Source organism: Nyctibius grandis, chromosome 3, assembly GCF_013368605.1.
Source record: "Nyctibius grandis isolate bNycGra1 chromosome 3, bNycGra1.pri, whole genome shotgun sequence".
Taxonomy (NCBI): domain Eukaryota; kingdom Metazoa; phylum Chordata; class Aves; order Nyctibiiformes; family Nyctibiidae; genus Nyctibius; species Nyctibius grandis.
In genome coordinates this window covers 100,074,502-100,102,195 of record NC_090660.1, presented here as the reverse complement: position 1 = coordinate 100,102,195, position 27,694 = coordinate 100,074,502, and the positions used below count along the sequence as shown (strand labels likewise).

General features: G+C 40.7%; 1 protein-coding gene across 1 annotated transcript; it reads left to right on the top strand.

Moving 5' to 3' along the window:
• The first annotated feature begins 1,659 nt into the window (after positions 1-1,659).
• Positions 1,660-27,461, top strand: PIP4P2 (phosphatidylinositol-4,5-bisphosphate 4-phosphatase 2). The gene is made up of 7 exons (XM_068396632.1): positions 1,660-1,842; positions 8,318-8,466; positions 9,855-9,961; positions 11,752-11,875; positions 18,392-18,444; positions 24,660-24,750; positions 25,889-27,461. The coding sequence occupies exons 1-7, from the start codon at positions 1,737-1,739 to the stop codon at positions 26,030-26,032; spliced, it is 774 nt and encodes a 257-aa protein (XP_068252733.1). The 5' UTR covers positions 1,660-1,736; the 3' UTR covers positions 26,033-27,461.
• The last annotated feature ends 233 nt before the right edge of the window (positions 27,462-27,694 follow it).

Sequence of the window (27,694 nt, the reverse complement as noted above, 5' to 3'; positions counted from 1 at the left end):
TTGCCACATTTTCCAAGGGAAGAGTGGTTTGACATGGCATGACTGCATTTATTGGCGTAACACAACCAGCTACCTTGTAGCATATTATTCCTTATGTGGTATTATCAGAGCTAGCTCAAATTCAGAGTTTATTTATTCAGGAAATAACAATGTTCAAAAATGCAATTTTGTCCCAAATAAGAAAGAATAAACAAAATTTCAAAATTTGCCTCAAAATAAAAAAAAAAAAATCTTTTTTTTTGAAACTTTAAAATAATCTATGAAAACACTGTGTTTTGCCATCACAATATTACCATAGTTTATTAATTCCATATCATAGTTATTAAAGTAAAAATTAATCATTTAAGTCTTACAGAAATAAAATACATCAGCCTACATTTAATTTGTTTTGATTATTTCTCATAGTCTCTCAAGTACATCAGTCTGGTTTTGTAGAATGGTTTGATTTCCTAGATGCAAAATTTTTTGGTGAAAAACAGTTCCCCCAGAAAATTTTCAGCATGATGCAAGTAATACCATTTCATCTTATAAAATGTATTACTAAAAAAGGAATACGACCGGCTCTTGAACTCTTGGGCCACAACCTCATCTGATAAAGTTTGCCGATTACGATTCATTATCCAGTTCTTTTGAGGGCACCTGCACACCTTCCACGTAATGCGTTTCAAGAAGTGGTGTGGTTCTGGGTTTCCATGCCATGGGGATGCTGGGTGGCACTTGGCAGTCAGGACTGAAGTCTACCTGTGTACCAACTAACTACTTATCTTCTGGTATTACCACAGCCTGGCAATCTCTGACAATGGATGGACATGGCACACGGGTGACAAACATCTATCTTCTCTCAGTATAGACTGAAAAATTCAGCAGGGAAGGCTGTTTTCCCTCTTTGCTGCAGACTTCCAGATGGTGCCCGAGTGGGCTGTCTAGCAGAAGCAAATTAAGTCCCTATGTCCTCAGAGAGCTCAGGGACACTAAGGGTTGAGCAGCAGATTTGATGACGGGTAGGTTTATCTCCTCATGTTCAGAATGGCCTTAAGGGTTACCACCATTTTCACACCTCAGTGAGTGCAGCCCCAGCTGAGTCCCTCACTGCCGGCCTGCATCCTCAGATCCCTGGAAAGGGCGACTGGTAACAGTTAAATAAACTGTAACACTTCCCTGCTATTGATATTGTAAAACCACAGCGTTTCAGGAAAAAAAAATAAAAACCACTTTTTTGGGAAAAATTTATTGAAAAAAGAAGGTTGTTATGTGTCTCCTCCAGACACCTTCCTGCTGAACCCGCTCCGTGCTACGGTCATCACCGGCGGGCTGAGGGTGTCCCCCCTCGGGGCTGGTCAGGGCGGGAGGGAGCCCGCACGGATCCCCCGGGCAGCGAGGGGCGGGCCGGGCCGCGCATCCCCGTCCCGGCCCTTCCTCCGGCGGCGCTGCGGCTGCCGGCAGGCCGCAGGGAGCCTTTGCGGCCCGGCCCGGCCCGGCCCGGCCCGCCGCAGCAGCGCTCCCCCTCCTGCTCCGCCGGAGGAGGCCTGGCCCGCCCCGCTCATTAGCCCGTGGCGGGGGGACGGAAGGAGGCAGGACCGGCTCGCCCAGCCCCCGCCCTTCCTCCCCGCCCCGCTCCCATTCATTCCCAGCCCCTTCCTCTGCGCTCCTTCCCCTTCCCTGGCGCTGCTGGCCCGGCCGCCTCCCCGCCTCACGCCGAGAGCCCGGCAGCGGGAAGGGCCCTTCGCGCTGCAGGCATGGCCGCCGAGGGGGTGGACGAGCGCTCCCCCCTGCTCTCCGCGCCCGGGTCCGGCAATGTCACCCCGACCGCTCCGCCCTATTTGCCGGACAGCAGCCCCCGAGGTAAGGCGGCCGCCGCCCTCCGCGCTCGCCCGGCGCCGCCGAGCCGCCGCCTCCGGAGCTGTGCCGCGTAGGAGGGCGGTTGCCGGCCCGGGCACCGCGGGGCTGGCGGCGGGGCGGAGCGAGCAGGCCCTGAGGGGCTCGGCGCGGCCCTCGGGGCTGGGGGGGCCGGGCCCCTTCGCCCGCGGGGCGACGCCGCGCCTCCGCCCGGTTGCGGCGGCGCGGGACCTCCCCTGCCTTTGTCGGCGGGGGGCGGCGGGGCCGGGGGTAACGGCGGGGCCATGCCGGGAGGTGGTGGGGCCGGGGTGGGAGCCGCCGGCGGGGGTAGCCCTCGCCCTGCCCCGGCTGCGGGGGACGAGCTGGGGAGCAGCAGGTAACGCCGCTCGGGGCCGGGCAGGCCGTGCTCCGGCGCCGTGCTCCGCGCTCCGGCGTGAACTCTGCAAAAGCGAAAAAAATAAAATAATGATTTGCAGTGGCAGAACAAGCCCGAACCGGTCTGCTTATTATAACTCAGTCTCATGTCGGAGCTTGTAACGTAATTGTTTGACTGCGGTTCCCCCATTAATTGGGAGCAGGATGAAGTAAAAGATCCTTCGCTATGAAGGGCTGAAGGCGGTGCGGTGAGCTGTGGGGTAGGGGCAGCTGGCAGAGGCGCATCGCAGAGGCGACATAAAGTGCGCAGGTCTCTGTTTCACCTCCGGTGACCATCGAAGTGCGTTAACCAGGGGATGCCAGCTGGTCAGCGCCGGGTCTGGCAGCCCAATTTAAATAAGCAAGGGGCCCTGTGCAGTGTGATAACTGAAGTCCAAAACCCCTAGGATGTCCTTGCAAACACGTTTCAAGGCCATAGCAGGGTTTGGCTTTATTTTTAAAGCAAGTCAGATACTCTAGTTACAAATCTAGAATCATGGCTCAATGATATGGTATTAACTTTCTTTAACAGACTTAGGAAAATCATCTTCTTGGTCAATACTGAATATTTAGTAAGTAGGTGAAAAATTTTTACTTAGAAAATATAAATCAGGTTTACAAAATATATTAATAGGTTATTTTCTATTAGAAAATAATAATAAAAATTAATAAAAGAAAATAATTAGATTATTTTCTATTAGTTCTATAATAGATTATGGATCCTCCCCCTCTACATGGCCCTGGTGAGGCCACATCTGGAGTACTGTGTGCAGTTCTGGACCCCCCCAGTTCAAGAAAGACAAGGAACTACTGGAGAGAGTCCAGCGGAGGGCTGGATCATCTCTCTTATGGGGAGAGGATGAGGGAGCTGGGTCTGTTCAGCTTGGAGAAGAGCAGACTGAGGGGGGATCTTATCAATGCTCACAAATACCTTAGGGGCGGGTGTCAAGGGGATGGGACCAGACTCTTCTCAGTGGTGCCCAGCAACAGGACAAGGGGCAACAGGCACAAACTGAAACATGGGAAGTTCCATCTGAATATGAGGAAAAACTTCTTTACTTTGAGGGTGACAGAGCACTGGGACAGGCTGCCCAGGGAGGTTGTGGAGTCTCCTTCTCTGGAGATATTCAAAACCCACCTGGACGTGACCCTGTGCAATGTGCTCTAGGGGAGCCTGCTTTGGCAGGGGATTGGACTAGATGATCTCCAGAGGTCCCTTCCAACCCCAACCATTCTGTGATTCTGTGATTATTCTTTTTCCAGTTAAACATTTTAGAGCAGAAAGCAAAGGGGGAGAAAGCTGAAGGAATCAAGGCTAGATAAGATTAGTGTAGCTTTGCTAGCAGTAGCCTTTAAAATGTAAGATGACAGTCCTGATCTCACTGCCTCCATTGCGTTGGCCCTTTCTTCAGGATTTTTGTGTAATTGTGTAGTTGTATTACATATGTATGTAAGTAGAATGCTATGAGTGAGCATCTGTCTGTTTTGAATAATATTTAAACCCATGGAAAGCTAGTCCTGTTTGCCTTGATATGAAAATGTATTTCAGTCAGTGCTGTAGCTGGTGTTGACTATTCACTTTCATTTGAATTGCACAAATATCAGCCTGAAAAACAGCACAGGGTTGGTTTTGGGTTTTTTTTCAGTCAGATTGTGTAGGATTGGCATCATCCCTTAAGTTTTATAGTTTAAAAAAATCCATAAATTCTTAGTTTAAATTCTGATATTTGATGTTTTTATTCTTAGTAGTCCTTACTTTTGCATACTTTTCAATCTATTTTTAAGAAGGTCTTTACAGATTTAAAAAGTAATGAAAATGCATTGGATCAGTGACTCTTGTTTGAATCCAGGGTAAAACTCATGACCTGGAAACAAACTGGACCCCAAATGCTCATTTCAGTTGGTAGCTGTGTCCTGCGGCGCCTTCAGTTCATGTCTGTAACTCCTGTTGAGGAGCTTGGCAGCAGTGGTGGGGTGTGGTGCTAGAGATACATGCCTTGTTTGCAAAAGTGAGGAGGAACCGTAGAGCTTTCTTAAATGTCAGACATATCTTCACAAGTTGAGGATCTCTTCTGTGGTCCACAAGCAAGCATACTAGGTAGCACTTGAAAACTGCTTTACAAAACTTACAAAAAGATCTGTGGATCACAATTTTGCAGAGCTGTGACATAGACCGGGTAGCTCCAGTTTCCTTGCTCTGTCAGTTATCCTTGGTGAAAGGATCTATGCAAGCTAAACCACCTTTTTAGCTAACAGGCAGTCTTTATCTATGTCCTTAGCACAAGTCTAGATGTAGAGCGAAGAAGCATTCTCCTGGGGAGGTGGGGTTTGCTTCCAAACCCCTTTCTGCAGAGCTTCCTTGCTTAACATCACCTGAGTGGTGTGGAGCTGCAGAGAGGAAGGAGGAAGAAGCCCTTTGCCCTCCAAACTACCACCTGAGTTTACAGTAATAGATTTATCCCTGTAATTATCTACTGTGCCCAATATGTCATCCTGAGCTTTAAATTAGAGAGGCCATGGTTTGAAAGTAGCCTCCTCTTCCCTTGTTAGGCTGCAGCTGAGACCCAGCTGACCCTTTCCAGTGTAAGCTGGTGGGGGGTTGAATCCTGGTAATGGCTCAGTGTTTGTTCCTAACGATTGGTGGAAGGAAGCAAGTAAGAAAAATCTTTTCGATGTGGAGGTAGGGCACAGCATTTAAGAAATTTTTCACATAGACAAAGGTGGGACCATCAGCCCTGCTCCTTGGAGTAGGGTGGTTATTCAGTGCTCACCCCAAACCAAACTCGTTTCTGTTTGACCCAGGTAAGGTGCAAGTGGCTCCCTGTGGTTTCTGCCCTTCGAATATCAAGGGAGGAAAGTGCACAAGCACCACAAGGAATTTCTAACGTTGAATATGTGATATCTTCCACTGCATCTCTCTTGTGGGGGTGAGGAGGCAATCCTAGGTTAGAGTCAGGTGTACTGCCTGATAGGGCCCTTTGCTAATCTTGCTGAACTAATTACCGATGGATTTTTTTTTTTTTTTTTAAAGAAAAACATAATATGGTTGTAAACTGGTATGTCAGCAGCAGGAAATTTAGTATCTCATTAAATGTGTCCTGAAACCTCTGGTGTGTACGTGAAACTTGCGTACCATCCAGTCATTTCCAATGTGATGGACCTTTATGAACTGGTTTTAGATGTTATAGTTAGCCTGAAATTCAAACTGTCAAAAAAAAAACAAAACCAAAAACAAACCCAAAGCAGTCATACCAAAGTACATATGTTAATATGCTTTGAAAGCTGCCAATCTTTTTATTAAGGGATAATAAGGAGCAAACTCTGAGACAATGCCTTTATTTTCCTCACCCCCCCCTTCCCCCCCCAACCCCAGTATACCTTTCTTTAAACTTAATTTTGGTGGCTTTTGCTGGTTTGTTTTTTGGAACTCTTCCAAATGCACTTTTTTCTTTAACCATGAAAGTTGCAGTGCCAAGAGACCTCTGGCTTTCTGTTCCATAGCAAGTGTTATTTGCTGCAGCACCACTCTGAAAGCAGCCATTATTCACTTGCTATCTGAAATCTGCTGAGCCAGCAAGACAGGAACAGAGAGGCTGCTTACCTGGAAGTCAAGTGGCTCCAGTATGAGGCTGGAGAGGTGGCTGGAGGTGTCTGTAGGTGCTCACACACTTCATTTAACCAACTTTCAAAATCCTAAGAGTTGTCACTTACAAGTAGGGTATGGAATATTATAAATGTCTAGTTGGGTATAGTTCCCAATTCTTAAAGTTTTCCAGGATTGTGGAAAGCTGAAAGGCTGGGGAGTGTGTGTGTGTCTTTCTTTTACTTCCTAGGACCCTTCAAGATACTGTTTGCCTTTCTTTAGTACAGGTACCCTGCGCCCAGCTGATAGAGTTGAGAAGTTGCACTTTAAATGGAGAGGACAAAGCAAAGAAGTTCTGTAACATGATTGTTGCCTTTCAGAAAGGCAACCTCAACGCTGGGATTGAACTGTAGGGGTGTCTTGACAGAGTTTGGTATTCGGTCCGCTGGACATGCCATTTCTTTTATGGCTACCTACTCTTCGTGCGAGAAAGCAGGTCAGCTGCTTGCTGCAGGAGAGGTTAAGCAGCCTGCTTATGGCCAAACCCCCCTTGCAGCAGCCTTGACTTTGCCACTCATAGCTAAGATGCTGCTATTGCCATCATCTGAATCTCAGACCTGGTCTTTGCAGTGATTTAGTAGGCTTGAGATTGCTTACAGTTGCCAAAATGTGTGGGGCTTGGGGTTTCGTACTGTGTGTGGCTTTGTTAATATCTTGTAATATCTCCTCTCTTGCCTGTGGCAGTCTTGTACTGAAAATAGGGTATCACAGTACTGCAAAATATTGTTATTCTCAATGTTCAACTGCATGCTACTGTTATTCCTCAGAAACAGAAAAAATCTGAATGCTTGATAAGTTACCTGGCATTTCTTACAGATGTTGGTTTCTGCAACCAGGATATCAAAGCTGAAGGTGTGACATTCACTTGCTTCAGTAACGGAGCATCAATTTGTATGATTACTTCAGAACTGCATTGTTGCATATAAGTCAATTTTGTTTATTGTCTGAAATAATTCAAATATGTTAGATGTGATTCTGAGACCCTCAAGGTGTCCACCTTCCCTCCGCTGCCTCTGTGAGTTAAAATCAAGTATGGATCCAGATTGTTTGTGGGCCAAGTAGCAAAGAGAGAGAGCGAGCACTGAACAGCAACGCTGCTTCAAAGGTTTATGATGATTTTTGGATCTGAAGGGCAGACAGGGCTTGTTATATCCCTGCAGCTTATGACATTCACTCTAAAACAGCAGGAAGGAGTGCTTTCTTATAGTCTTAAATTTAATACTTGGGCTTGTCAGCTTTCATAGCAACCTGTGATTTCCCTCGCCACCCCTCCAGCAGATACTGCTCTGTTCAGTCCTGTTTGTAAACTGAAAGTAGGTTGATCTGTCATTGCTTCTCTGAATATTTTATTGGCTGCTTGGATGCAATTATGAAATAATTTATTGAAGTCCAAGGCTAATAATTTCCAATCATTAGTATTAAAAAAGTTAACTATGAACTACTAAATATGCCCATTCCATATTTGCTTACCTGAAGAGCCCTGAACTTCTCAATGAAGTAAAAACTGGTGCTACTACATGCCAAATAATTGTGGCAGTAAGCTCGTGAGAGGTTGCTGTGTTTAATTGTTTTCATTCCATGAATTCTTAAACCAAGAAGGATCTAGAGTGTTTCTTCCCTGGAGTGTCATGGGCACAGGACTGGCGAAGCTGAAATCTGCACTTCCATGGGGGCCTGAGGCCACTATATTCTCCCTTGTGTTAGCCTGTCTTAAGTGACTTAACCTCCTTGTGCATCCATGCTTTGGCTCTTGCACAACAAAAATATCTGGAACCCTTAAAAGCAGAAGCTCTGGGGGTTCAGTTCATCTTTTTTCTTCAAGGTAGCAAAAATTTGATGTTGTTGCACTCAAAGAAGCACTTCATGCCACTTCCCATCCAAGACCTGTTTCCTTAACAGAACTCTTCTGCATTTTTACCTGTAGTATTTGTTATTATATGATAAATACTTGTCTATGTTTCAGTCTTCCCAGAGGTTTGTAAATGCTGGTTATGGCTCTGTGTCTTGTTTTATCATCTGTTTTTCTTCAGAAGCCAGTCTCTGGTTGCTAGTCATCTGGGGTGGGTTTGGTTCCGCCCCCCCCGCCACTGTCTAAAGACGTAAAAAGTTCGTTTAAAAATGAAGTTGCATAGATGAGCCTTTTGTCTTTTCTGGTGTGATTTACGGTGTGTTTGTGTTGCTGGTATGCTTTATGTACAACTACGGTTGATGTTCGGTACACAGAAGTTCTGGGGAAGGGGAAAGCAAACTTACCTTTGTCTTATGTTTATCATAATCGTTAACTTTGATTTTTTTTTTTTTTTTTAAAAAAAAATTATTACTTTTCTTCTTTTTTTGAGGCTGTGACTGTTAGAGACTATCTTTGCTGACTGTGTTTTAGGAACCCATTTGGTTTTTCAACTGAGATTTCCTGATCTCTTACAGCAGAGCTTCCTCCTCCATATACTGCCATTGCAAGCCCAGATGCCAGCGGTGTTCCTGTAATAAACTGCCGCGTGTGCCAGTCACTAATCAATTTGGATGGCAAGCTACACCAACATGTTGTTAAGTGCACAGTTTGCAATGAAGCTACGGTAAAATGGATTTTTAGCATTTTCTTTTGGTGGAGGGAAGTGGGGGGAGGTTGAAGTACATTGTTGGTAGAATTCATGTCCTCACCTACAAAGGGTGAGTCCCTTTCTGCCACCCCTGCAAAGGACCTGTCAGCGCAGCTGGCTGCTAGTGTAGCTAGTGTACAAGTTCAAGGGTTGCTGGCACAAGGATGGCCATAAGCAACTAGAATCAATCTTTGTGCTGTTGATGAGGCTGCGAAGGATCTTTCTTTCTAAGGCAGAGGACAAGAAGTAAAGGTGTGGTTTAAGTAATTACTCTTCTGTAAAGAAGAGTGAAACTGTTTTTGATGGGATGAAGAGAAATTAAGCATTGAATGATTTTAAGAATGGAAGAAACAAAGTAACTAACCCACACCTCCACTGGATGTGCGCTTGCCTCCTGCAATACTATTCAATTTGTTAACTTGCTAACAAACCACAACACAACAACTTTGAAATGCAGAAATTGTAGGTTCTGTTTCAGTGATCACAGACCTCTTTGCTCCTCCTCCCCTTTTCTTAATTCAAGTCTTCAGCATTTGGCCTCCTGCTTCTCTTTTTTTCCCTTCCTGACAGTTTTAGTTTCAGGATCTGATACTGCAGCATTTCACAGCTGCTGGGGGCTTTTGCATGAAAAACACTGGATTGGATTTATTTTATGAAAAGAACTTTAAATTATGTTCAGAAAACAGGAAGCCTTAAATCTGTAGGAAAACGTGGGGTTTTTCTGTTAAAAGAGAGAGTAGAGAACCTGCCATTAATACTTACTTTTCCTACCAATCTATAATGTTTCAGGCCAAAGAAAGTATCTTGCAGCTTTTGAGGCTTGTGATTTGCTGTGTGAAAGGGACTCAGAAGCTTGACTCCCAGGCTGCAGAAAGATAATTTCAGTACAGTTTAAAATAACTTACAGTTCAGCAATGTCTACATGTTCTCTTAGTGACTGAGAGCCAGACTGTGGCCCTTTCACTGTTGAATAAAGCCATTGTATCAGACAAGGGGGCTTGCTTGATGTTTTAAGTGTTTTTTCAAAAATATACCACTACTTAAGCTCACATTTTAAAAAAATAACTAAACTGAGGTCTCGAATTCTTCATTGCTAAAATATGAATGGTTTTTCCGTTAGTTTGCAGAATCTCTTGTTTGTTCTAGTCAGGAAATTTTCACTTCTTTCTCTGGGCAGAGAGAGAAAACTGATTTTGTCTTGACTCTGAAGTTTCCTATAAGAGGAACTGTATTTCTCTGTTAGCAAGACGTTGTCACTGAAGTTGTTCTGCTTTGTCATACTGTTATGAGGAAAAAAGTGAATTGCTATGACTTCTGATGTGTGTTCTCTGGTGTGGTTTTTTTTTTTTTTTGTTCCTGTTTAGCCAATCAAAAACCCTCCTTCAGGGAAGAAGTATGTTAGATGTCAATGTAATTGTCTCCTTATCTGTAAGGATACGTCTCGGAAAATAGGCTGTCCAAGACCAAACTGGTAAGAATAAAAAACTGTGGAAGTGCCTTGAGATAGGTTTCTTTAAAGCAAAGGTGCTCTTTTTGTTGATTGTTTAAAACTAAAAGAGGTTCAAGCCTGGGCCTCTGTACATGGACACTTACAGAGCATTACTGAATTACTGCAGAGACAGGTTGTGGTAGTGTCAATTTTTTAATTTTTTGTAAGATTGACTTTAAAGAGGAAAACATTTTTTCTTGTATTTAGTGGTAGTCTCAAATGTGTGTTTCCCATTTTAGCTCTTTTATAAGGAACAAATGGCATAAAGAACAATGGAGAAGAAAATCCATTCTTGTTTCTGGGACTTAGCGTTTAGAACTTCTTGCAAACTTAATTATTGTAAACACTCAGATTGCTCACTTTGCCTAGTTCAGAGTAGGGACTTCAGAATGAAACAGAAGAGGGAGCAGTAGGTTGGCTTCAGTCCTATCCTCCATTCTTTCTTATGCTGAGTTTTCAGTCTCCTCTTGGCTCTGGGCTTTATTTTACACATTTGTTATAAAAGAAACGCTATAGTGAATGTTCTTACCGTTGGTCTTAGGGTGTTAAAGATCCCACTGAAGTAGGAATAGTTTGATTGTAAGTGGTGCAGCTCTAACAGGGGAAATAATTGAGATGAAGGCTAGGTCTGCAGATACTTGAATGGAAGCTCTACCACATCAAGTGCCCTAGTCACAAGTCTTTTGGCTGTTCTAGTTTTGAAACATAGTTTGAGACCTGGGGGGATTTTTTTTTTTTTTTTTTCTTAACACAGTGTTGGGGAAAACTTCAAAACATTCCAGATACTTTCTCAGAGTGAAAAAATGTTCATGGGATACTTCAGTTGTAATACATCGTATGGGTGGTAACCAAGCTGAATCAGAAACTCCTGAATTTTATTAAAATAATCTCAAAAGCATGTATCTCAGCAGTTTCCCTAAGATAACCTATGTATTTGTCTTACTAGAAGATGAGCAAAATTGCAGTACTTTGAATGAGAGAGTTGGGAGTATGCCCTAAATGGAAGGCTCCAGATTGAAGGGAGGCCATCCAGAATACAATTTTGGTTGTATATGAAGAGAGATGCAGTGCAATTTCAATAATGCTTTAATTTTTCCCTTCACTTTTTTCATGCTAAGACGACTGATCCTCATTCTGCTTTGAGCTGGTTAATTTGGGTACTGTCATTTTGGACAGACAAATTGTATAATTAAATTGGAAACACATTGAACGTAAAAGCAAATACTTGCAAACTGTCTTTTAAAGTAAATTGATTGCATTTAGTCAACCTGGAGTGGTTTTCTTTTTTAGTCTGCTCAAGTTGAATGGAATTTTTACTGTACCAATGTGGACATGCTGCTTGTATTGACATGGTTGTCAGTAGTGTGGGAAGGTGGAGTATCTGACTTGGGAAGGGAGAACTAGGTTATGGAAGAGTCCTTACTCTTTCTACATGTTTCACATGGGTATGTACATTCCAATTCATGGGCTTGCTCAGCCTGGATATTAAGATTTCATTTTCCTGAGGAGTGTTTCTGCCATATGATGGCAAGTCTTTGATCTCTACGGGGTTCTGGCTTGCATGGCTGATCTTATAGTGAAAGAGAATGTTTTCAAAACTGAAAAGGAAAACACTTTGGAGAGAGACCAGAACTGGGTGCATCATGTGTTTAAGAAGCAGATTATAGTTTAAAAGTGTAAAATATTTGGTAGTGACTGAGCTAATTGCTTAAATGCATCGTCCTTCTCTTTTGCTAGCTTAATTACATGTACATCTAATGTTCTTAACACAGTAGACGCATCATTACTCTTGGTCCAGTAATGCTGATCCCAGAAGAGCAGCCAGCTCAGCCTGCCTTGCCAGTTCAACCAGATGGAACTAGAGTGGTATGTGGGCACTGTGGAAATACGTTCCTTGTAAGTAAAGCACCAGATTATTCTTCTCACCTTGCTATGCTATCTCTCAAGCTATTTGTTGTAAGCACTTTTAAAGCATGTATTTCCTCACTCTGTGGCATCATTCGTGAACTATAGATTCTGTGCTCGTATTGCTATGGATATATGGTCTGTGTTTGGTTAACTTCATGTGCATTTCAAGAAAATTTTCAACAGTCTTTCTGTGCATACGTAGATAAAGCCCAAAGTCAGTCTTACTGCTTAGTGATACGAGAGTGGACAGTCCTGGAAAAGGAAGTTATGCTTCCAGGTTCTGTTTAGACTCGCAATGATAGTTATATTCTGCAGTGGCTAAGAGACCAGTTCTGCTATTGCTGTATGGACCCCTGAAAGCTGTTTGTTATAGCATTTGCCATTATCATATCTGTCAGTTTTTACAGAACTGGAGATGTTGGTTTATATGTGAGGCTGAAAGTTGATCCTGTTTTTGAAGTGGAGGGATGCAAGAATACTCTTTTGCTGTTGAACTATTTGCAGTCTTTTACATGGTTAAGGGGCTGCCATAATTGAATTTTGGTTCAGGGACAGTGTCTGCAATACACAAGTAAGTTAGCTTTAGCTTCATCATCTAGCAGTGCTAGAATGTTTGTCAGGTTTGTGAGTTATGGGAAATGGCTAAGATAAGCGGTACAGCTGAAGGACCTGCATAGTCACCAGAGTGGTGTTATGTTCCTGAAACAAAGGATCGTAAGAGACATAAAGGCCAGAGAATACTCAAGTGCATTTTGTGAAGGGAAAAAGGAAGCTTAGGGGACGGCAGTCCATGTTGGCTTGTGTCAGCAGTGAGAAAAGGGTTTGCTTGTGATGGCCTCTATAATGGAATAGACTTATTCCTTCAAATCTTTACTTCAGGTTTATGGATCAGTGAGGTGCGCAATAATGGCTTAACTACTATAGTACATGATGAATGCAGGGAGCAGGAGATGGCTCTTAGACTTCTTTTTCCATAAAGGGGAACTAGAGATTTGATTATGAATTTACAAGTAATGTAGTATCTGAGAAGCCATTAGAGAGATGCTTGAGAAATACTCTGTCTACTAATTCTGTCTATGTATTAAAAAATATATTCCTACTATAACCATTGCTGAAGAACAGTAGTCTGTAACTGGAGATAACTGGAGTGGGCTTTCTGTTTGCTTTTTTTAAAATGCAGGTCTCTGTATGACCTTAACTAGTAAGAACATTATATGCTATATAGAATAATGTTACTAAAAGAAAACTATTGGATCTACGGAAGAAAAAGGCTGTCTCAAGTACATATTCTAAACCAGGAATCTCTTATTAAAGGTTGCCTTTTAGGTTTTTTTTTAAATATAGTAGCATATTACAAACTGTTAAGTACCTGTATGAACATTGTAGTTTGATACAGAGTCATAATTTAATTTTGTAATGCAGTTATGTTTTTTAGCACAGCTTTGAAACTGCACAGGCAAAAGCAGTGCTGTAGAAGAGTTACAGTATTAAGTTTTAATGTGGTCTCTTAACACCAAAGATCATCTCCACTGTGTGATTAAATTTTTTAAAATAAGCGCAGCCCAAATTAATTCTGTAGTTTACACTATGAACTTCTTTAGGTGAACATAAGGGAAAAAAATCCAAACCCATAAAGGCTGGTTTTGACCATAACTACTAGATTATGCCTTCAAAGCCTAAGTTTTCTAATTTGGAATTTGTGCATGTGACTTCAGATCATAGAATCATAGAATGGTTTGAGTTGGAAGGGACCTTAAAGATCACCTAGTTCCAACCCCCCTGCCACGGGCAGGGATACCTTTCCTCTAGACCAGGTTGCTCAAAGCCCCATCCAACCTGGCCTTGAACACTGCCAGGGAGGGGGCATCCACAACTTCTCTGGGCAACCTGTTGCAGTGTCTCACCACCCTCACAGGAAAGAATTTCTTCCTAATATCTAATCTAAATCTACCCTCTTTCAGTTTAAAACTGTTCCCCCTTGTCCTATCATTACACGCCCTTGTAAAAAGCCCCTCTCCCACTTTCCTGTAGGCCCCCTTCAGGTACTGGAAGGCTGCTATGAGGTCTCACCAGAGCCTTCTCTTCTTCAGGCTGAGTCGTCCCAACTCTCTCAGCCTTTCCTCATAGGAGAGGTGCTCCAGCCCTCTCATCATCTTCCTGGCCCTCCTCTGGACTCGCTTCAACAGCTCTGTGTCCTTCTTATGTTGGGGGCCCCAGAGCTGGACGCAGTACTCCAGGTGGGGTTTCACGAGAGCAGAGTAGAGGGGCAGAATCACCTCACTCGACCTGCTGGCCACGCTGATTTTGATGCAGCCCAGGATATGGTTGGCCTTCTAGGCTGCAAGAGCACACTGTCGGCTCATGTTCAGCTTCTCGTCAACCATCACCTCCAAGTCCTTCTCCTCAGGGCTGCTCTCAATCCATTCTCTGGCCAGCCTGTATTTGTGCTTGGGATCGCTCTGACCCACATGCAGGACCTTGCACTTGGCCCTGTTGAACTTCATGCAGTTCACACGGGCCCACTTCTCAAGCCTGTCAAGGTCCCTCTGGATGGCATCCCTTCCCTCCAGCGTGTCGACCACGCTGCACAGCTTGGTGTCATCAGCAAACTTGCTGAGGGTGTACTCAATCCCACAGATCTGATGGTTGCTTTAGGTAACTGCATCATTTTGAACTTCATAGTCCTGTCTGCCAGTAAGACCAATTTACCACTTTGGTACATTGAAAAGAAACCCTCAAAACCATTAGAAATGTGAAGCTTGTGTTCTTTTATGCTGAGTTATCAAGAAACAAACCCTTTTTTCTCACTTTATATAGCGTTCCCATCACTCTTTTGCTTCTGCCTTTTTCTGTTACTAAGTTTGAGATTCTGAAAATAAATTTGTTAGTTAAGAAGAATCAGGAAATTGCTTGAGTTTGAGAGTGTGCAGAGAAGCAAAAAATAGAAGTGCTTTAGCTAGCCTGGAAACTCCGCTTCTGTGAGGGTATTTCTGCCCTTTGATATCCCCACATAGTAAAGCAAATATGTAATGCTAGATTCATCTCTCAGCAACTCAGTAAGGTATCTCCTTTACTTTACTTGGCAGTTAAAAAATAAATAAAATGGACAAGCAAAGGTAGGATCCCTGGGATGCAAAAGTGAAGTTGTCACATGCTTGTTCTGTGTCTTTTAAGAGTATCGACTTATTCACCACCTTTCCAAGAATTTGTTTGTTTGTTTTAGTTTTTTTTTTTTCCATAAGAAAGCATAAGTATGTGCTGTGCTTTCCCTGCCTCTTCATGTGGGGAGTTTTTTTTATAAATTATTAAAAGCGTGCTCCATGCTATGGAGTGCCTTAAAGTTTCTTTGCCTCAGCTGGGAGAGTGACTTAATACTGAACTGATACTGTAGCTGAACTATCACTAGTTATTCACATTTTGTTCATCAGATTATTTTTTGTTCTTTGGCTAACCTGATAGGAGTCTTTTCTGTGTTAAAGTTTCCACTGTTTCTGGCAGATTTGGAGTTCAGACAAGTGAAAAAAGTAATAGAATAGAAAGGGAGGGCAGGATGAGAGTTTAACTGTCCTGCTGAATTGCAGTCTGATCTGGTTTGGACTTTTTTGAGAGCTTCTGGAGTTGGGCTGTGGCTGAGTTACTGTTCCTGCCAGCAGGAAGTCATTCCTCCAGCCCTTCTCCCAGGGGCCTCTGCCTGTGATGATTTGTGGCTGTCAGAGGCTGAGTTGCCTTTGGAAATGGTGGCAGGCAGGGGAGGGGTGTCCCTGTCCGCCCCTGCCCCGCCATGCCCCTGCTGCCATCCTGCTTTCAGGGAGACCCTCGAGGACAAGAAGCCAGGAACAAGCTATGTAAGCCACAGGCTGTAGGCTAAGCACTGTGGTTTGTCAGTTGTGGTCTGGCAATTTTGTTTAAAACTAATCAGATATGCAAAGTATTTCTTCTAAAATAATTGAATAGAAAACCCTTTAAATTCTTTAGAAAACTAAGAAATGTTTTAATCTGCAGAAGTATTTTGTTTTCTCAAAGGACCTGGGGAGAGTTTTTGGCAGAAGCAGCTGTATGTAGGGATGTGTATGTATATATGGCCTTTCCCTCCTGTCTTGTATTGATGCATTGAGAGCTATTTTAGACTCAGAAGGAAGAAAGTTTGACATACTCTCCTAGTAAATTCCTTGATGGATATCTTGTTTTGGCCACAGTTGAAACATTTAAGAGTTTTCTGAAATCCTCATCTGTTTCATTACATCTAACCAGGGATTTGGGCTATTGCTTATTGTATTGTTTCAATGGGAATAACACAGTTTTTATTGTTGGCAGGGAGCTAAATTTCACATAACTGTTTTCTTAACAACATGAAACAAGCTTAGTTAGTTACTTTAAAGCACTCTTGGAATAGGAGTAAAAATACCAGCTTTAAGCATGATTTAAACTGCTCGTTAAACCCATCAAAACTCCAATAATTAGAATGTGCATGAAAATAACCTTTCGCTACTGTGCTAATGTGGTCTGAATTCTTGTACTTTGAATGTCTTGTCGCATTTTTGCTTTTTTTCTGCAAATATTTCTGGTGGGTGCAGAAGGCCTCATAACAGTTAGTGCTTCTGTTATTTCCAGGTAACTCTCAATGAAAACAGATTATGGTTTTTTTTTCCATCAAAATTTGGAGCTCAATTGCATTTGAGTTTGTATCCATTAATAATTATGGCTAGTAATCAGAAATCTAAAAATAAATAAAACTCTAGAAAGATCATTAATGTGTAACTCTTGAAATGGGGTTGCCTACTTTGGAATAAAACTAGTATACAGGACTGAAGTTGAATTACAAATGCACAAAATGTAAGTCCTGGATTTAGATTTGCTTCTATTTCTGGAATTGCAGTTTAAAAAGCTGAAAGAACAGCTCTGGAGAGGCCCGTCTCCATCCCTGGTACTGACAACTGCACCTTATCCCACTTTTGCTGTGTAGAACTAAGCGAAACTGAGTAGTTTTTGTCAGGGATGCAGGCAAATAGCTAATTTGCTCTTCTGGTAGGAATGTGGAAGTCAAATTAATGCTCCAAAAACGCATTGCTCAGGTGGGGAATATTACAACAGCTTTCATTTTATTAAGGGATAAAATACAACTACACTAAATCAATTTGGCCAAGTCTTTGTAAACAAATAAATTTTAAAGAACAACTATGTAACTGGTATTGTAATTGGATGCTTCAGTACTGGGGAAAAAAAATGATGGATTTCTTCTTAGTGGAGAATTAGCCCCGTTAGAAGTAAATAAAACTGAGGGAGACCTTCAAGAGGCAGGAAAATGCATCCTAAATGATACAGATCAGAACCTTGCTCACAGCAAAACCTGCTCACACTGGCAAGGCATTACAAGCCACATCCTCTTTCTTTGCACGTAAAATAATAAATTTCTTCTCAGTGTTTAGATGATGCTGTGCTGTAGCTGGGTCCTGTTTTCCGTACACACATGGGCTCTCATTTTGATTTGTGTTTGTAGCTGTTACACCACCACTATTCACTGCAGTAGACAGACTTCTGGTTTCTCACAGAGATAAGGAGGATCCAAATGGAGGCACTGGTGGTCTGTGCTGTAGCTCCTTCCCCTTCTAGTAACTTACAGTGTGACTTTTGCATAAATTAAGAGGGGAGGAGAGAGAAGAATGATATTTAACCAGGAAGCTGTCCTAACTACCTCCAGCTGAGAAAGGCAGCAGAAGAGCGCTGCAACTACAATATAACTGTTTACAGAGCGAAGAACAATAATCTTATCCCTTTGTTCAAGGCAAATGTTTAAAATGCTTGTTTAATACTTTTATTTTCACAGAATGAAATTTAACAAAAACTGGTTTTAAATGAGCATATGACTGTATATCCTCTGGTTGAGGTAATTCTAGGCATTACTTTCACTAAGGCTGTTTCTCAGGTATGTTTTAGTCTGTGTGTGGAAGGTTATGACCATACCATGTATAATTTTATATATCGCCTTTTTAAAATATCTTGTAAACAGCCAATAGTGTTCTCTGTTTTATTGATACAAAACTTATCAAGACATCTACTTTCTAAAATATTCTTTAGCTAATCTTTCTGTGCACACTTAACTTGGTTTTCACAAATGATGCAAGGGTTGCGGAAAGATGGGAAAATGCATCTCTGTAATTGTGCCAAAGAAAACACATTTATTTTGATTCAGGGTATATTCATAGTCGTGGAAGTAAGAGAAAAATCTGTATTAATATTATCATGTTGCCCATACTGTGCCTGTGGATGAAACCACATTACATCAAGCGAATCCTGTAATACTAAGGCAAGTCATGGGAAATTTTCACATGGAAATCCCAATCCTCTTGCCATTGACAAAAGGGCATCCCATTTATGGAAGAAAGCAAGAAACAAGTCAAAGAAAGCCTGAGAAGCAAAATGTTTTCACAGTGACATTTAGCATGAAGTACAACAAACGCTTTTCTCAAGCCAGTTTTTCAACCTTTTTATTTTTTTTTTTTACAGTGGATGGAGCTGAGGTTTAACACACTAGCAAAATGCCCACACTGCAAAAAAATGTAAGTTCTCTGAAAGCAAGGTTACGTAAATGAACTGTTGAATAAGTTGCCAATGTTTCTTCCATACAAGTCTGAGGTAAAATGTGTCTGCCGTGCTGATTATTTTGCTGTGCTTATCTGAATTCAAGGCTAAAGAGCATGTTATGTGGACATGAATTCTCCACTCTGTAAGCACAAATCAGTAACTTTGAGAAGTCCAACCTGCATTTATTAAAATGCTCTGATTGGATTGCTAGAGGCAAAAATAAGCTGCTAACAGTAGACAGGAATGGGTTGCTAAAATGAACAACTTGCATCCTTGAAATTTTACCACTTCATGCAGTTAATCAGATGTTATGTTTAAATGCAGAACTTAAATTGCCTTATTGTAAAAGGAGGAAAGGAAATAATCTTGTCTTAATTTGAAAGACATTTTACTGATTTCATAAACTCAACAACTAACTTGTGTTAAGCATCTTAATGCATTAGCTTGTTTAACGTTTATGAATTACTGTGGAATAACTTGTCTACTCATTTGCTATTACATCAATAAGAAGAATTAAAATTAGAATACAAGAGCTGTAAGAGTTTTTTATGTTTTGGTTTTTGTTTGGGGCTTTTTTTTTTTGAGTATTTGGCCTTTCTTATCTGAGGTTGGGAATACTTAGTTTGAAGTGTTGTTAAAAGCTACACTACTAACATACTTTAAATTTGTATGGAATCTCAACCACAGGGTGTGAAATAAGACTTAAAAATATTACTTCTTTTGTCCTGCTGATTTATTTAAATATTTGTCTTTGATAGGCAAGTGTGACTTCCAGTTAAAGAAGCAAATATGTTTTCCCCTGGCAGTGGAGAACCACAGCTGTGTTGCATGTTGTAGGAAAACTAGCAGGTTCCTTGGGGAAGCAGAAAGCTTAGGATAAATGCACTGTAGATGTTGGCATGGCCTGGCCTTCAACAGTCATTGAAATATTTTACTGGAGTGTTTGATAGAGAAGTCAGTCTAGTGGTACGTTTAACCTCAGGAGTGTAACTGATCGGGTGGGAAGTAGTGGCTATGTTCTAGTTTGCGTACGTCAAATAAACTCATGGTCTTGATGAGATCTTGCTTTGCAGGGATTTGATGAGATGTTGCTTTGCAGGGATTTTTTAACTGACTGTAATTGCATTCAGTCTTTTCAGTCCTGGGGGGAGGGGTTGGTATTTTGTGGTTTGGTTGGTTTGTTTTTAAACTAATTGCAATTATGTTTTATATTTTATCATGTCATGCTTGATAGTTGACCTCAGCTTTTTTTCTTGACTCTCCTTACATACAAAATTATTTGCTTAAAAATAACAACAACAAAAAAAACAACTGCAACAATAACAAAAAAAAAGCCCTCCAAGCAAAAGTCCAAAAGTCATACCACGTGATCTTTTGGTCTGCCTTCTGTTGCTTTGTGTTGCTTGTATTTTAAAATCCAGCTGGATTCTAAGGATTTCTTAATATTTTTGTGTATAAAGTGCAAAGCATGCTATCTGTATGTAATAAAACCAGAGCATCTCTGCTGTGCAGTTTGTGAAAATTACAGCTTGAGTGGCAAGTGAGATGGAGAATACAAAACAAATTTTAACGAATAGGCATTTCTGACCTTGGGCTGAGGATGCAAACTATGGAATATTGTAATTTAGCTTTGAATGAGTTGCTTGGTGTCTTCCTGTGTTTGATACGCGATGGTCAGGAGTTCTGCACTTCCAGCAGCACAAACATTTCTAATGCATGGATTTAGGGCACAGCATAGGCAGGGCAGAGCTTTGAGTCTTGATGATGGAATAAGTAACTGCAGTGGCCTGCTGTTTTCTATCAGCCTTTTGTCAGACGTTGTGGTACCTGTAGCCAAGTAGTCAGAAGGGAATGTGAGGTTCTTTATTTCAGCTTATTAATGCAAAACTTCTTTCATGAGTATCTGACTAGTCAGATGCAAAACTATTCATTCCTTTTGTTGACTCAGTTGGTGATTGTCACTGAAAAAAGGATACTGTAGACTGAGGCAAAAGGCACCTTGAATCACTGCAACAGTAGGAAGATGACATCTGATGAGACTTTTAGATTCTCAAATAACTTTCATGATTTTGTTTCAAATGTTTTTAAAAGTGCAGTGAATCGCTGCAAAAAGCTTGTTTGTAACCACCTGTTTGGTTGATGAAGACTAGATCTTAATATTAAGAATGCCTTATAAAACTGCAGGGGAGGTTAAGAGTTATTACACGAAAAGGTCAATAAGGAAACAATGCTCAGTGAAAATAAAGCAATCGTGCCTCAGACTATGTAAACAAAGGAACCTTTCATATCTGGATGTTGGGAGAAACAGGATCTTGGGTTTCTTATTTCTTTTTAACCCCATCTGCCTGCCACCGTTGTGGTCACAAATGTATTATCTTTTTATTATTACTTTTTTTTTTTTTGTCTGTGTTGTCAACACATGTCCTGTCCACACCCCTCCCTCCTGAGTCACTTTTTTTTTCACAATAACTTTGGAAATAGAAGAAATTTGTTGTGATGCAGAGAATAAAATCACTTACTTGGTAAATGACCCGATCTCTTTGGAAACGGACTACAAACCTGGTCATGTCAGTATAGGTAAGGTGTTTGCAGAAGCCCTGCTGATGCATAGTGGTTCTGCCTGACATAGGCCCTTAGTTGCATGTTATCTACTGCGTTGGGACAAAAAATGAGGAAATTGCTGCAATATAGTTTTATTTGATAGTGTAGAGGATGACACCTGGGAATGGGGGAGAAACTGTTTCTTTCACTGTTTTAGTGTTCTTTTGTGTTTTAGAATACAAAATACCAGATGTATATCAGCCTGTTTCCCAAAAGAGTGAGAGGTTTAAGGAGGGCTTCTGGTATTTTTCTCATTTAATGATGGAGAAGAAGCAGGAGCTGGTTTTTGTCTGCTGCTCTCTTTCCCAAGCTCTATATTAAATGATGTAGAAACTTCAGGATCATGAATTCATTTACAAGAAAGAGAACTGAATGGTACAAGTTTTTATTTCAGAATGCCAAATCTATTTTTTTCCCTTTAAAACCTACTTATTTTTCTTTTTAAGAGCTGACAAAATGATGAATCCTATTGAGCTTATAACACTTTTGCCCCATAAAGTCTGCACAACCTTTAGGAAAGAGAGGGATGTTGGAACCACGTCACTACTGTGCAGGCTAGTTTCAGCAGTGCTATTCACTTTCAAAATACTGGCATTTTGATCTTCCTCTTAAAAACCCTTCGAAAAGCATATCTGAAATCCTGGCCATAAGTCCTATTATTTGGAGCACAAGAGACCCTGCATTCTTTCCTTTGGCACTCCTTTAATAGACTCTGTCCTTTGTGGTGGTTTTCCCCTCTCCTAATTACTACCTGATGCTAAATTGACTTTGGTGTCTTTTATATCTGCTGCTGCTGCCCAAAGGTGTGGCAGGTGCCTTTGCTTCCTTAGCAGCAGCTCAGAAAGGAAGAACCTCTGCCTTCTGGATAGCTTTGTAGAGACTTCACCCTCATTAGTCCCACAATGGAAACAGCTGCTTCTGTGATTTAAAAATGTCCTTTTGACCCCAGTTTTAATATTTCTGAATGTGCCAGTCAAAGTTGCTGCAGTTGGTAGGTTTTGAGGTAGGGTTTCAGCTTTCTTTATTCAAAGTTAGTTTGGGTTTTTAACGTGTAATTTGGCGTGGGTAGAGGGAAACCTCACTATTTAGAGGGGTCCAGTGGCTAATATCATTGTTGGGAGATGAAAAATAAATTGTGATTTATTGGGATTGCTAAATATTCCCGGGTCTGTTATGTGACCATAGGAACTTAACAGATTTATTTCATCTTTGCTTTCTGTGGAAAGAAAAAGGCAGTTAAAATTAAATTAAGACATTCTTTACATTTCCTTTTTTGTGGTATTTGAGGTGATGGTTTCTCCCCAAGCCTTTCTCACTGGATAAGAGGGGACAGAGCCCGAGAGAAATACAGATGGAAAATACACACAGCACCTGCAATATTATGATTACAAAAACAAGATCATAAGTCAGACAGCTCTGAAAGCGAAAGACTCTTTCCCAAAATGAACTTTGTCTCTGTGTGAAATACACAGTGCAGTAAATGTCATGCGTATTTTAGGTATATTGAACATGATGTTTCTACCAGCTTATCTTAATGTATCTAGCTCTGTAATAGAATTAACTTTCTGAGTACATAGCCAGGAAATCCTGCAAAGGAAGGAAACTAAGGTCAGTTCGGCAAGCTCAGTGCTCATCGGGTCAGCTTTTGGAGACTTCTCCTCCATGTCCCCTTTTATAAAACTTCAGTTTTGTTTGTTTTTTTTTCCTCATATAACTTGGAATCAGACAGCATATCCCTCTTCTAGAATGGCAGTAGAAGTATTTAGGGTGGCTTTCGGGGAGTGCGTGAGAGAGTGTGAGAGGGTGTTAAGATACCATTATTTCCCCAATTGGGAATTCTACCATCTTAATTACACCCTGCACACCTCCCAATCACATTCCAAATGTGTATTGATGAGGCTTTTGGCAAGAAGTAATTTCCCCTGGGAAATTAATGAGCAGAACAGTTTTGGGACTTTTCTTCTTCTTCTGAAAATGTGTAACAGATGGCTTGTGAGTGGTCACTGTATTCAATCCTTGCCTTGCGAGATGAAGCTCAGCATGTGCATGTTAGCTTGAGGACTGTGTTTTGGTGGTTTGTTTTTTTTTTCCTTGAAGCATTTTAGAAATTCCTGGTAAAGAAATAATATTGGAGTAAAGCTGCTTAAACCAATCTATTTGAAGGCTTTCTAAGATGAATAGTTAAAAAATTCTAGTCACATGCTAAGCATATGAGGCCTTACTATGTGATTAATTAACTGGAGCCAGAAATTTGGTCAGTCATAAGACAGAGGTGCTGCTTCAACAGTTCAGCAGTTCTTTCTTCTGTTATACATTTATCTTGAATATGTTGAACTATCATGAAATGAAAATGACTTTCCCTTGCATCTTTGAACACGAGTACAAGCATCACAGTATTTCCAAAGGCATGTTGATCTCCCAGAATGGGATGAAGTCCTTAACTAATGATAGCATGTTTCAGGATGCTTCAAAACTACCTCTAAGACGGATGGCATGTTTTGTGAAAGCATCTCTGCCTCTCTAGTCCTTTCAATGGACCTACGTGTTCATTGTGTTTTAATGGAATTAAATCATGTTCCCATTTTCCTCATTAGTATAGCTGAATGTAATTGCAAATGTGTGGCTCAGGATGCGTTTGGTAAACAATGTTGAGCTTCTGGAATAATTTTTCTAACCTGTAGTAAAGAATGTAATGTTTTATTTGTATTTTGTATTCCGTTTGACTGAAGCAGTGTAATAGTTAGTTTAACACAGCAGGTAGAGACAAAGCTGTCTGTCTTGGAGTTCATAGTCTAGATGATGAGTGACAGAACTTCCAGGGGATTTATTTACATTGGTTGTCAGCAGTGCTTTGTGCAGCTCATGTAACTTGTGGTAGAATTCTAAAAGAAAATTGGGAAGTAAAAAGAACTTGTCATGTTTTTGAAGTTACTAAAACTGACTTAAACATGTCTAAAGAATTTCAGTCTTTGGAAATGTAGAACAGTAAAAATTTTTTGTGACTAAAATGCTTTAGGTTTTTTATCTTCAAGAGATGGGGTAGTGTTCAGCCACTCAACAGTACTGAGTGAGCTATTCCAGGAAATAGTGCAGGTTATTGTTAATGACATTTAGGGGTGGTAGAAGTGATTTCTGGTTACCTAGATGCAGTGTTAAAGCCATGTATTGATGTATTAAAAGTCTAAAGGCTGTCTTAGAACCTACATAGAAGCTGCAAAGCAAGCTTGGGTTTTGCAATCCAAAGGCTGTTCAAGATAACTTATCTGGGTGCACTGTGGATATGGGAGGTAGACACACTTAAACCGTAGGTGTGGCACCACTCTTTGTTGTCAGCATCTAGATTTTTAGATACTAGATAATCTTCACCAATAGTTCCCCTTTAAACATGTGGACTCTGTCTTTTACTGCTTGGTATAATTGTAAACTTTGCCTAGAACTTCATAAGCTTAAGATGGTGTATGTGTACTGCCGTTCTCCTTAGGCCCCATTTAGACTGAACAGTTACTATTTATGTATGGGGTTTTGTGTGGTGGTTTGTTTTTTTGTTTGTTTTTTTTTTTAATTTAAAATACCATTTATTTCCTAACAGTTCTTCTGTTGGAAGTGCACTGCCGCGGAGGCGCTGCTGTGCATATATTACAATTGGAATGATATGCATCTTCATTGGAGTTGGATTAACTGTAAGTGATGTACTATGATATACGTGCAACTGTGTGCAAGGTTGTGCGTGTACAAAGTAGCTCCCTTGGTCCACCAGCTCTTCTTTTCCCAGCATTTGGGTAAAACCTCCTAAGTTTGTGGTTTTTGTCATCTCTGTTAAAACCATAGACTTAATCATCTGAGTTAGCCAGAAAATAAAACATTCCTAAAAAAAAATGCTCTGGCACTTTGAGAGTCTGTTCTTCCTGATGTTAAATTTGCCTCTTCATCTCTCTAAAAACTTCAGTTTTATGAAAAATGGTTTTACTTCACTCTAGAAATACTGGAACATCTTGCTCTTGCTAGGGCTCTCAAAACTTCCAGATTTCCAGAAATACATATTGCTCTATAGGCAGGAATGTAAGTTCCACTGCAGTGGAGGGGAATAGGATAACAAAAGTTAGAAACATGTATGCCTTTATAATTTGTACAAGCTATAAGGAGTAAAACCAGATAATAAGCTATTTACAAATTAAGAGGCTCACGTTGTTACTCAGAAAACTGTCTGGCTTGCTTGGCTCTGAAGTATCTGGTACTGGTTACTATAGCCAACTTTCTACCCAGCAGTCCCAGAAAAGTACGTATGAGGAAATACCTGCAGCTGAATTCATATGTGTGATTCTCATTATACCTCTAACTTGTGCTATAACCTGAATAATTTTTTGTGTGTGAGCTTAAATGAGTTATGAAGGATTTTCCCTAATAAAAACAGTGACAACCAGAAACAAAAACAGTGAGAGAGAGATTTCTTTTTAATTTTTTTTTTGACAACCTTACTGAGCTTGAAAATGATGAAAACGTTTCTGCATGAGCTGTGCCCGGAGGCTTGCGTAGCCTTCATCCTTGGAGTTTTCTGGGACCCAGCTGGGTTAAAACCCTGAGCGACTTGTTCTGACCTTAGAGTTGACCCTGCTGTGATCATGAAGTTGGCACTACAGACCTCCTGATGTCCCTTCCAAGCTCAATTATCCTATGATTGTGTAAAATTAAGTTAATAAAATATCTGATTTATCTTATCAGAGTAAAAAAGGTGCCAAAATGCTTCTCCTTAATATAATTTGCTCTTCCCTGAAGAGCAGGTAGTGCTGTATGTTTGACACTTTTGTTTTCTCTTTTTAGGTTGGTACACAAGATTTCGCCAGGCGATTTCACGCGACATATGTTTCTTGGGCTGTTGCTTATCTCTTAGGTTTAATCTGCCTCATTCGAGCCTGCTACTGGGGAGCCATCAAAGTCAGTTATCCAGAGCACAGTTTTGCGTAGAGAAATTGTTAGATTATAGTGGATGAACATCTAGTAATTCTGGATATTACATCTTGGACACTTTTAAAACCTTGCCTGTAAGGATTCCATTCTGTTCAAAGTAGTTTTAAGACTGGGGGTCTCTAAGAACAAATGTTCATTGCACTACATAATATGCAAATAGTTTGTTTTGCTGCTAGATTCCCTAGCTCTGAATACTAAAGCTGTGTTTACATGTTCATAACTCTGTCTTTATAGGTGTTGAATTTTATTTCAACAGACAGTATTAAGTTTTACATTTCCTTTGTTATGTTAAAATCCGTCTGCCATTTTTCTAGATGAACAGTAAGAATTCAAAAGCAAGAGTGTTTATAAGTGTTTCTACAGTAGCTTCACATTTGTACTTAATGTTTTAACTAAAATCATACTGAAGTGGCTTGCTTTAAAACCTAAGCAATAAGCATTTTGCTTGAGCTGCTTACTGTATCTGTTGCCTAAGATCATAGTGACCTTATTCAGGAAATGGAAGTTGTGAGTGTACTTTAAAAGACTGACACTGTTGCAAGAGAGACATTTGTAAACACTGTATGCTTTGAGATTTTTCAGGTCGAGAGATGCTATTTTGGTAGTTCAATTAAATTTCCATTTATCCAGGATTGGATTTCAGTTAGGATAAATGCTTTCTTCTCAAGGATCCTGGGACTTAGGTGTTTGGTTTTTTTTAACTGGCAAATCCTAAAAGCCATGCTCGGATTATGGAACTTAACTCTAGTTATTCGTACAAGTTCCTTTACAGGGTCTAAGGGAAGCATTTCATAAGACTTGTTTTGTAATACTTCAGTGTCACGTAGGTGACAATAAGATGGTGATGGGTTGCCTCTTACTTTCCTCTGATCATGTCAGATTTTCCCTGTTTGGGAGAGTTATGCACTGGTCACTGCAAAGGGAGACACTGTTTATTCACATTAACTGCTGTAATAAGAAAATGAGTAAACTATTACTTGGACCATTCCATCAAGTACATCTAGTCAATTTAGCACTGACTTGCCAAGAGAATACGGAAACAGAAAGTTTTTTCTAATGATGTATTCACAAAGGATTGAGGGACCAGTTCTTGCACTGCCCATCTTTATAGTTTTAAACAAGTTTTTGCTAAATTCGGAAGGAATGTCCTGAGTGATTTAGATGACTGTAGTAATTTAGATAATGGGGTCAGATGGGTAAAATAATGTGGATGTTTCAGGGATACATGTAATTTAAATTATCTATGTTCCTGCTAGGACAAATTGATATTCAGATAAGGATTTTGGAGCACAATAAATGTAAATGATCAAACTGTAAATGATCTGTCTTTGTATGATGCTAAATGTATAAAAGCAGTAGCTCAGGATTACAATGTACCTTTTACAAATAAACTAATAAAGAAATAAAGATTATTATTCAAACTTAATATGTTTTGTTATTTATATATAAATAAAAATACACAAGTGGAAGATTTTCCTAGTATGATACAGGAACAACAAAGGTATTGTGTAGCAGAGGTGGGCTCTGCATTTTTGCCAAACAGCAGCCTTAGGAATATATGAGAGCAAGAACAAATTGCTGTTTTCTTGATGTTTTGGGAAGAATGAGCAAGTAAGTAAGGGATGAGACCAGTGTTGGGATTATGTCTTCTTTAGTTAA

Coding starts and splice junctions, on each gene's coding strand:
- PIP4P2 (XM_068396632.1), top strand. CDS start 1,737: ATGGCCGCCGAGGGGGTGGACGAGCGCTCCCCCCTGCTCTCCGCGCCC. Junction 1,843..8,317: donor GCCGGACAGCAGCCCCCGAG/GTAAGGCGGCCG, acceptor GATCTCTTACAG/CAGAGCTTCCTCCTCCATAT. Junction 18,445..24,659: donor TGCCCACACTGCAAAAAAAT/GTAAGTTCTCTG, acceptor ATTTCCTAACAG/TTCTTCTGTTGGAAGTGCAC.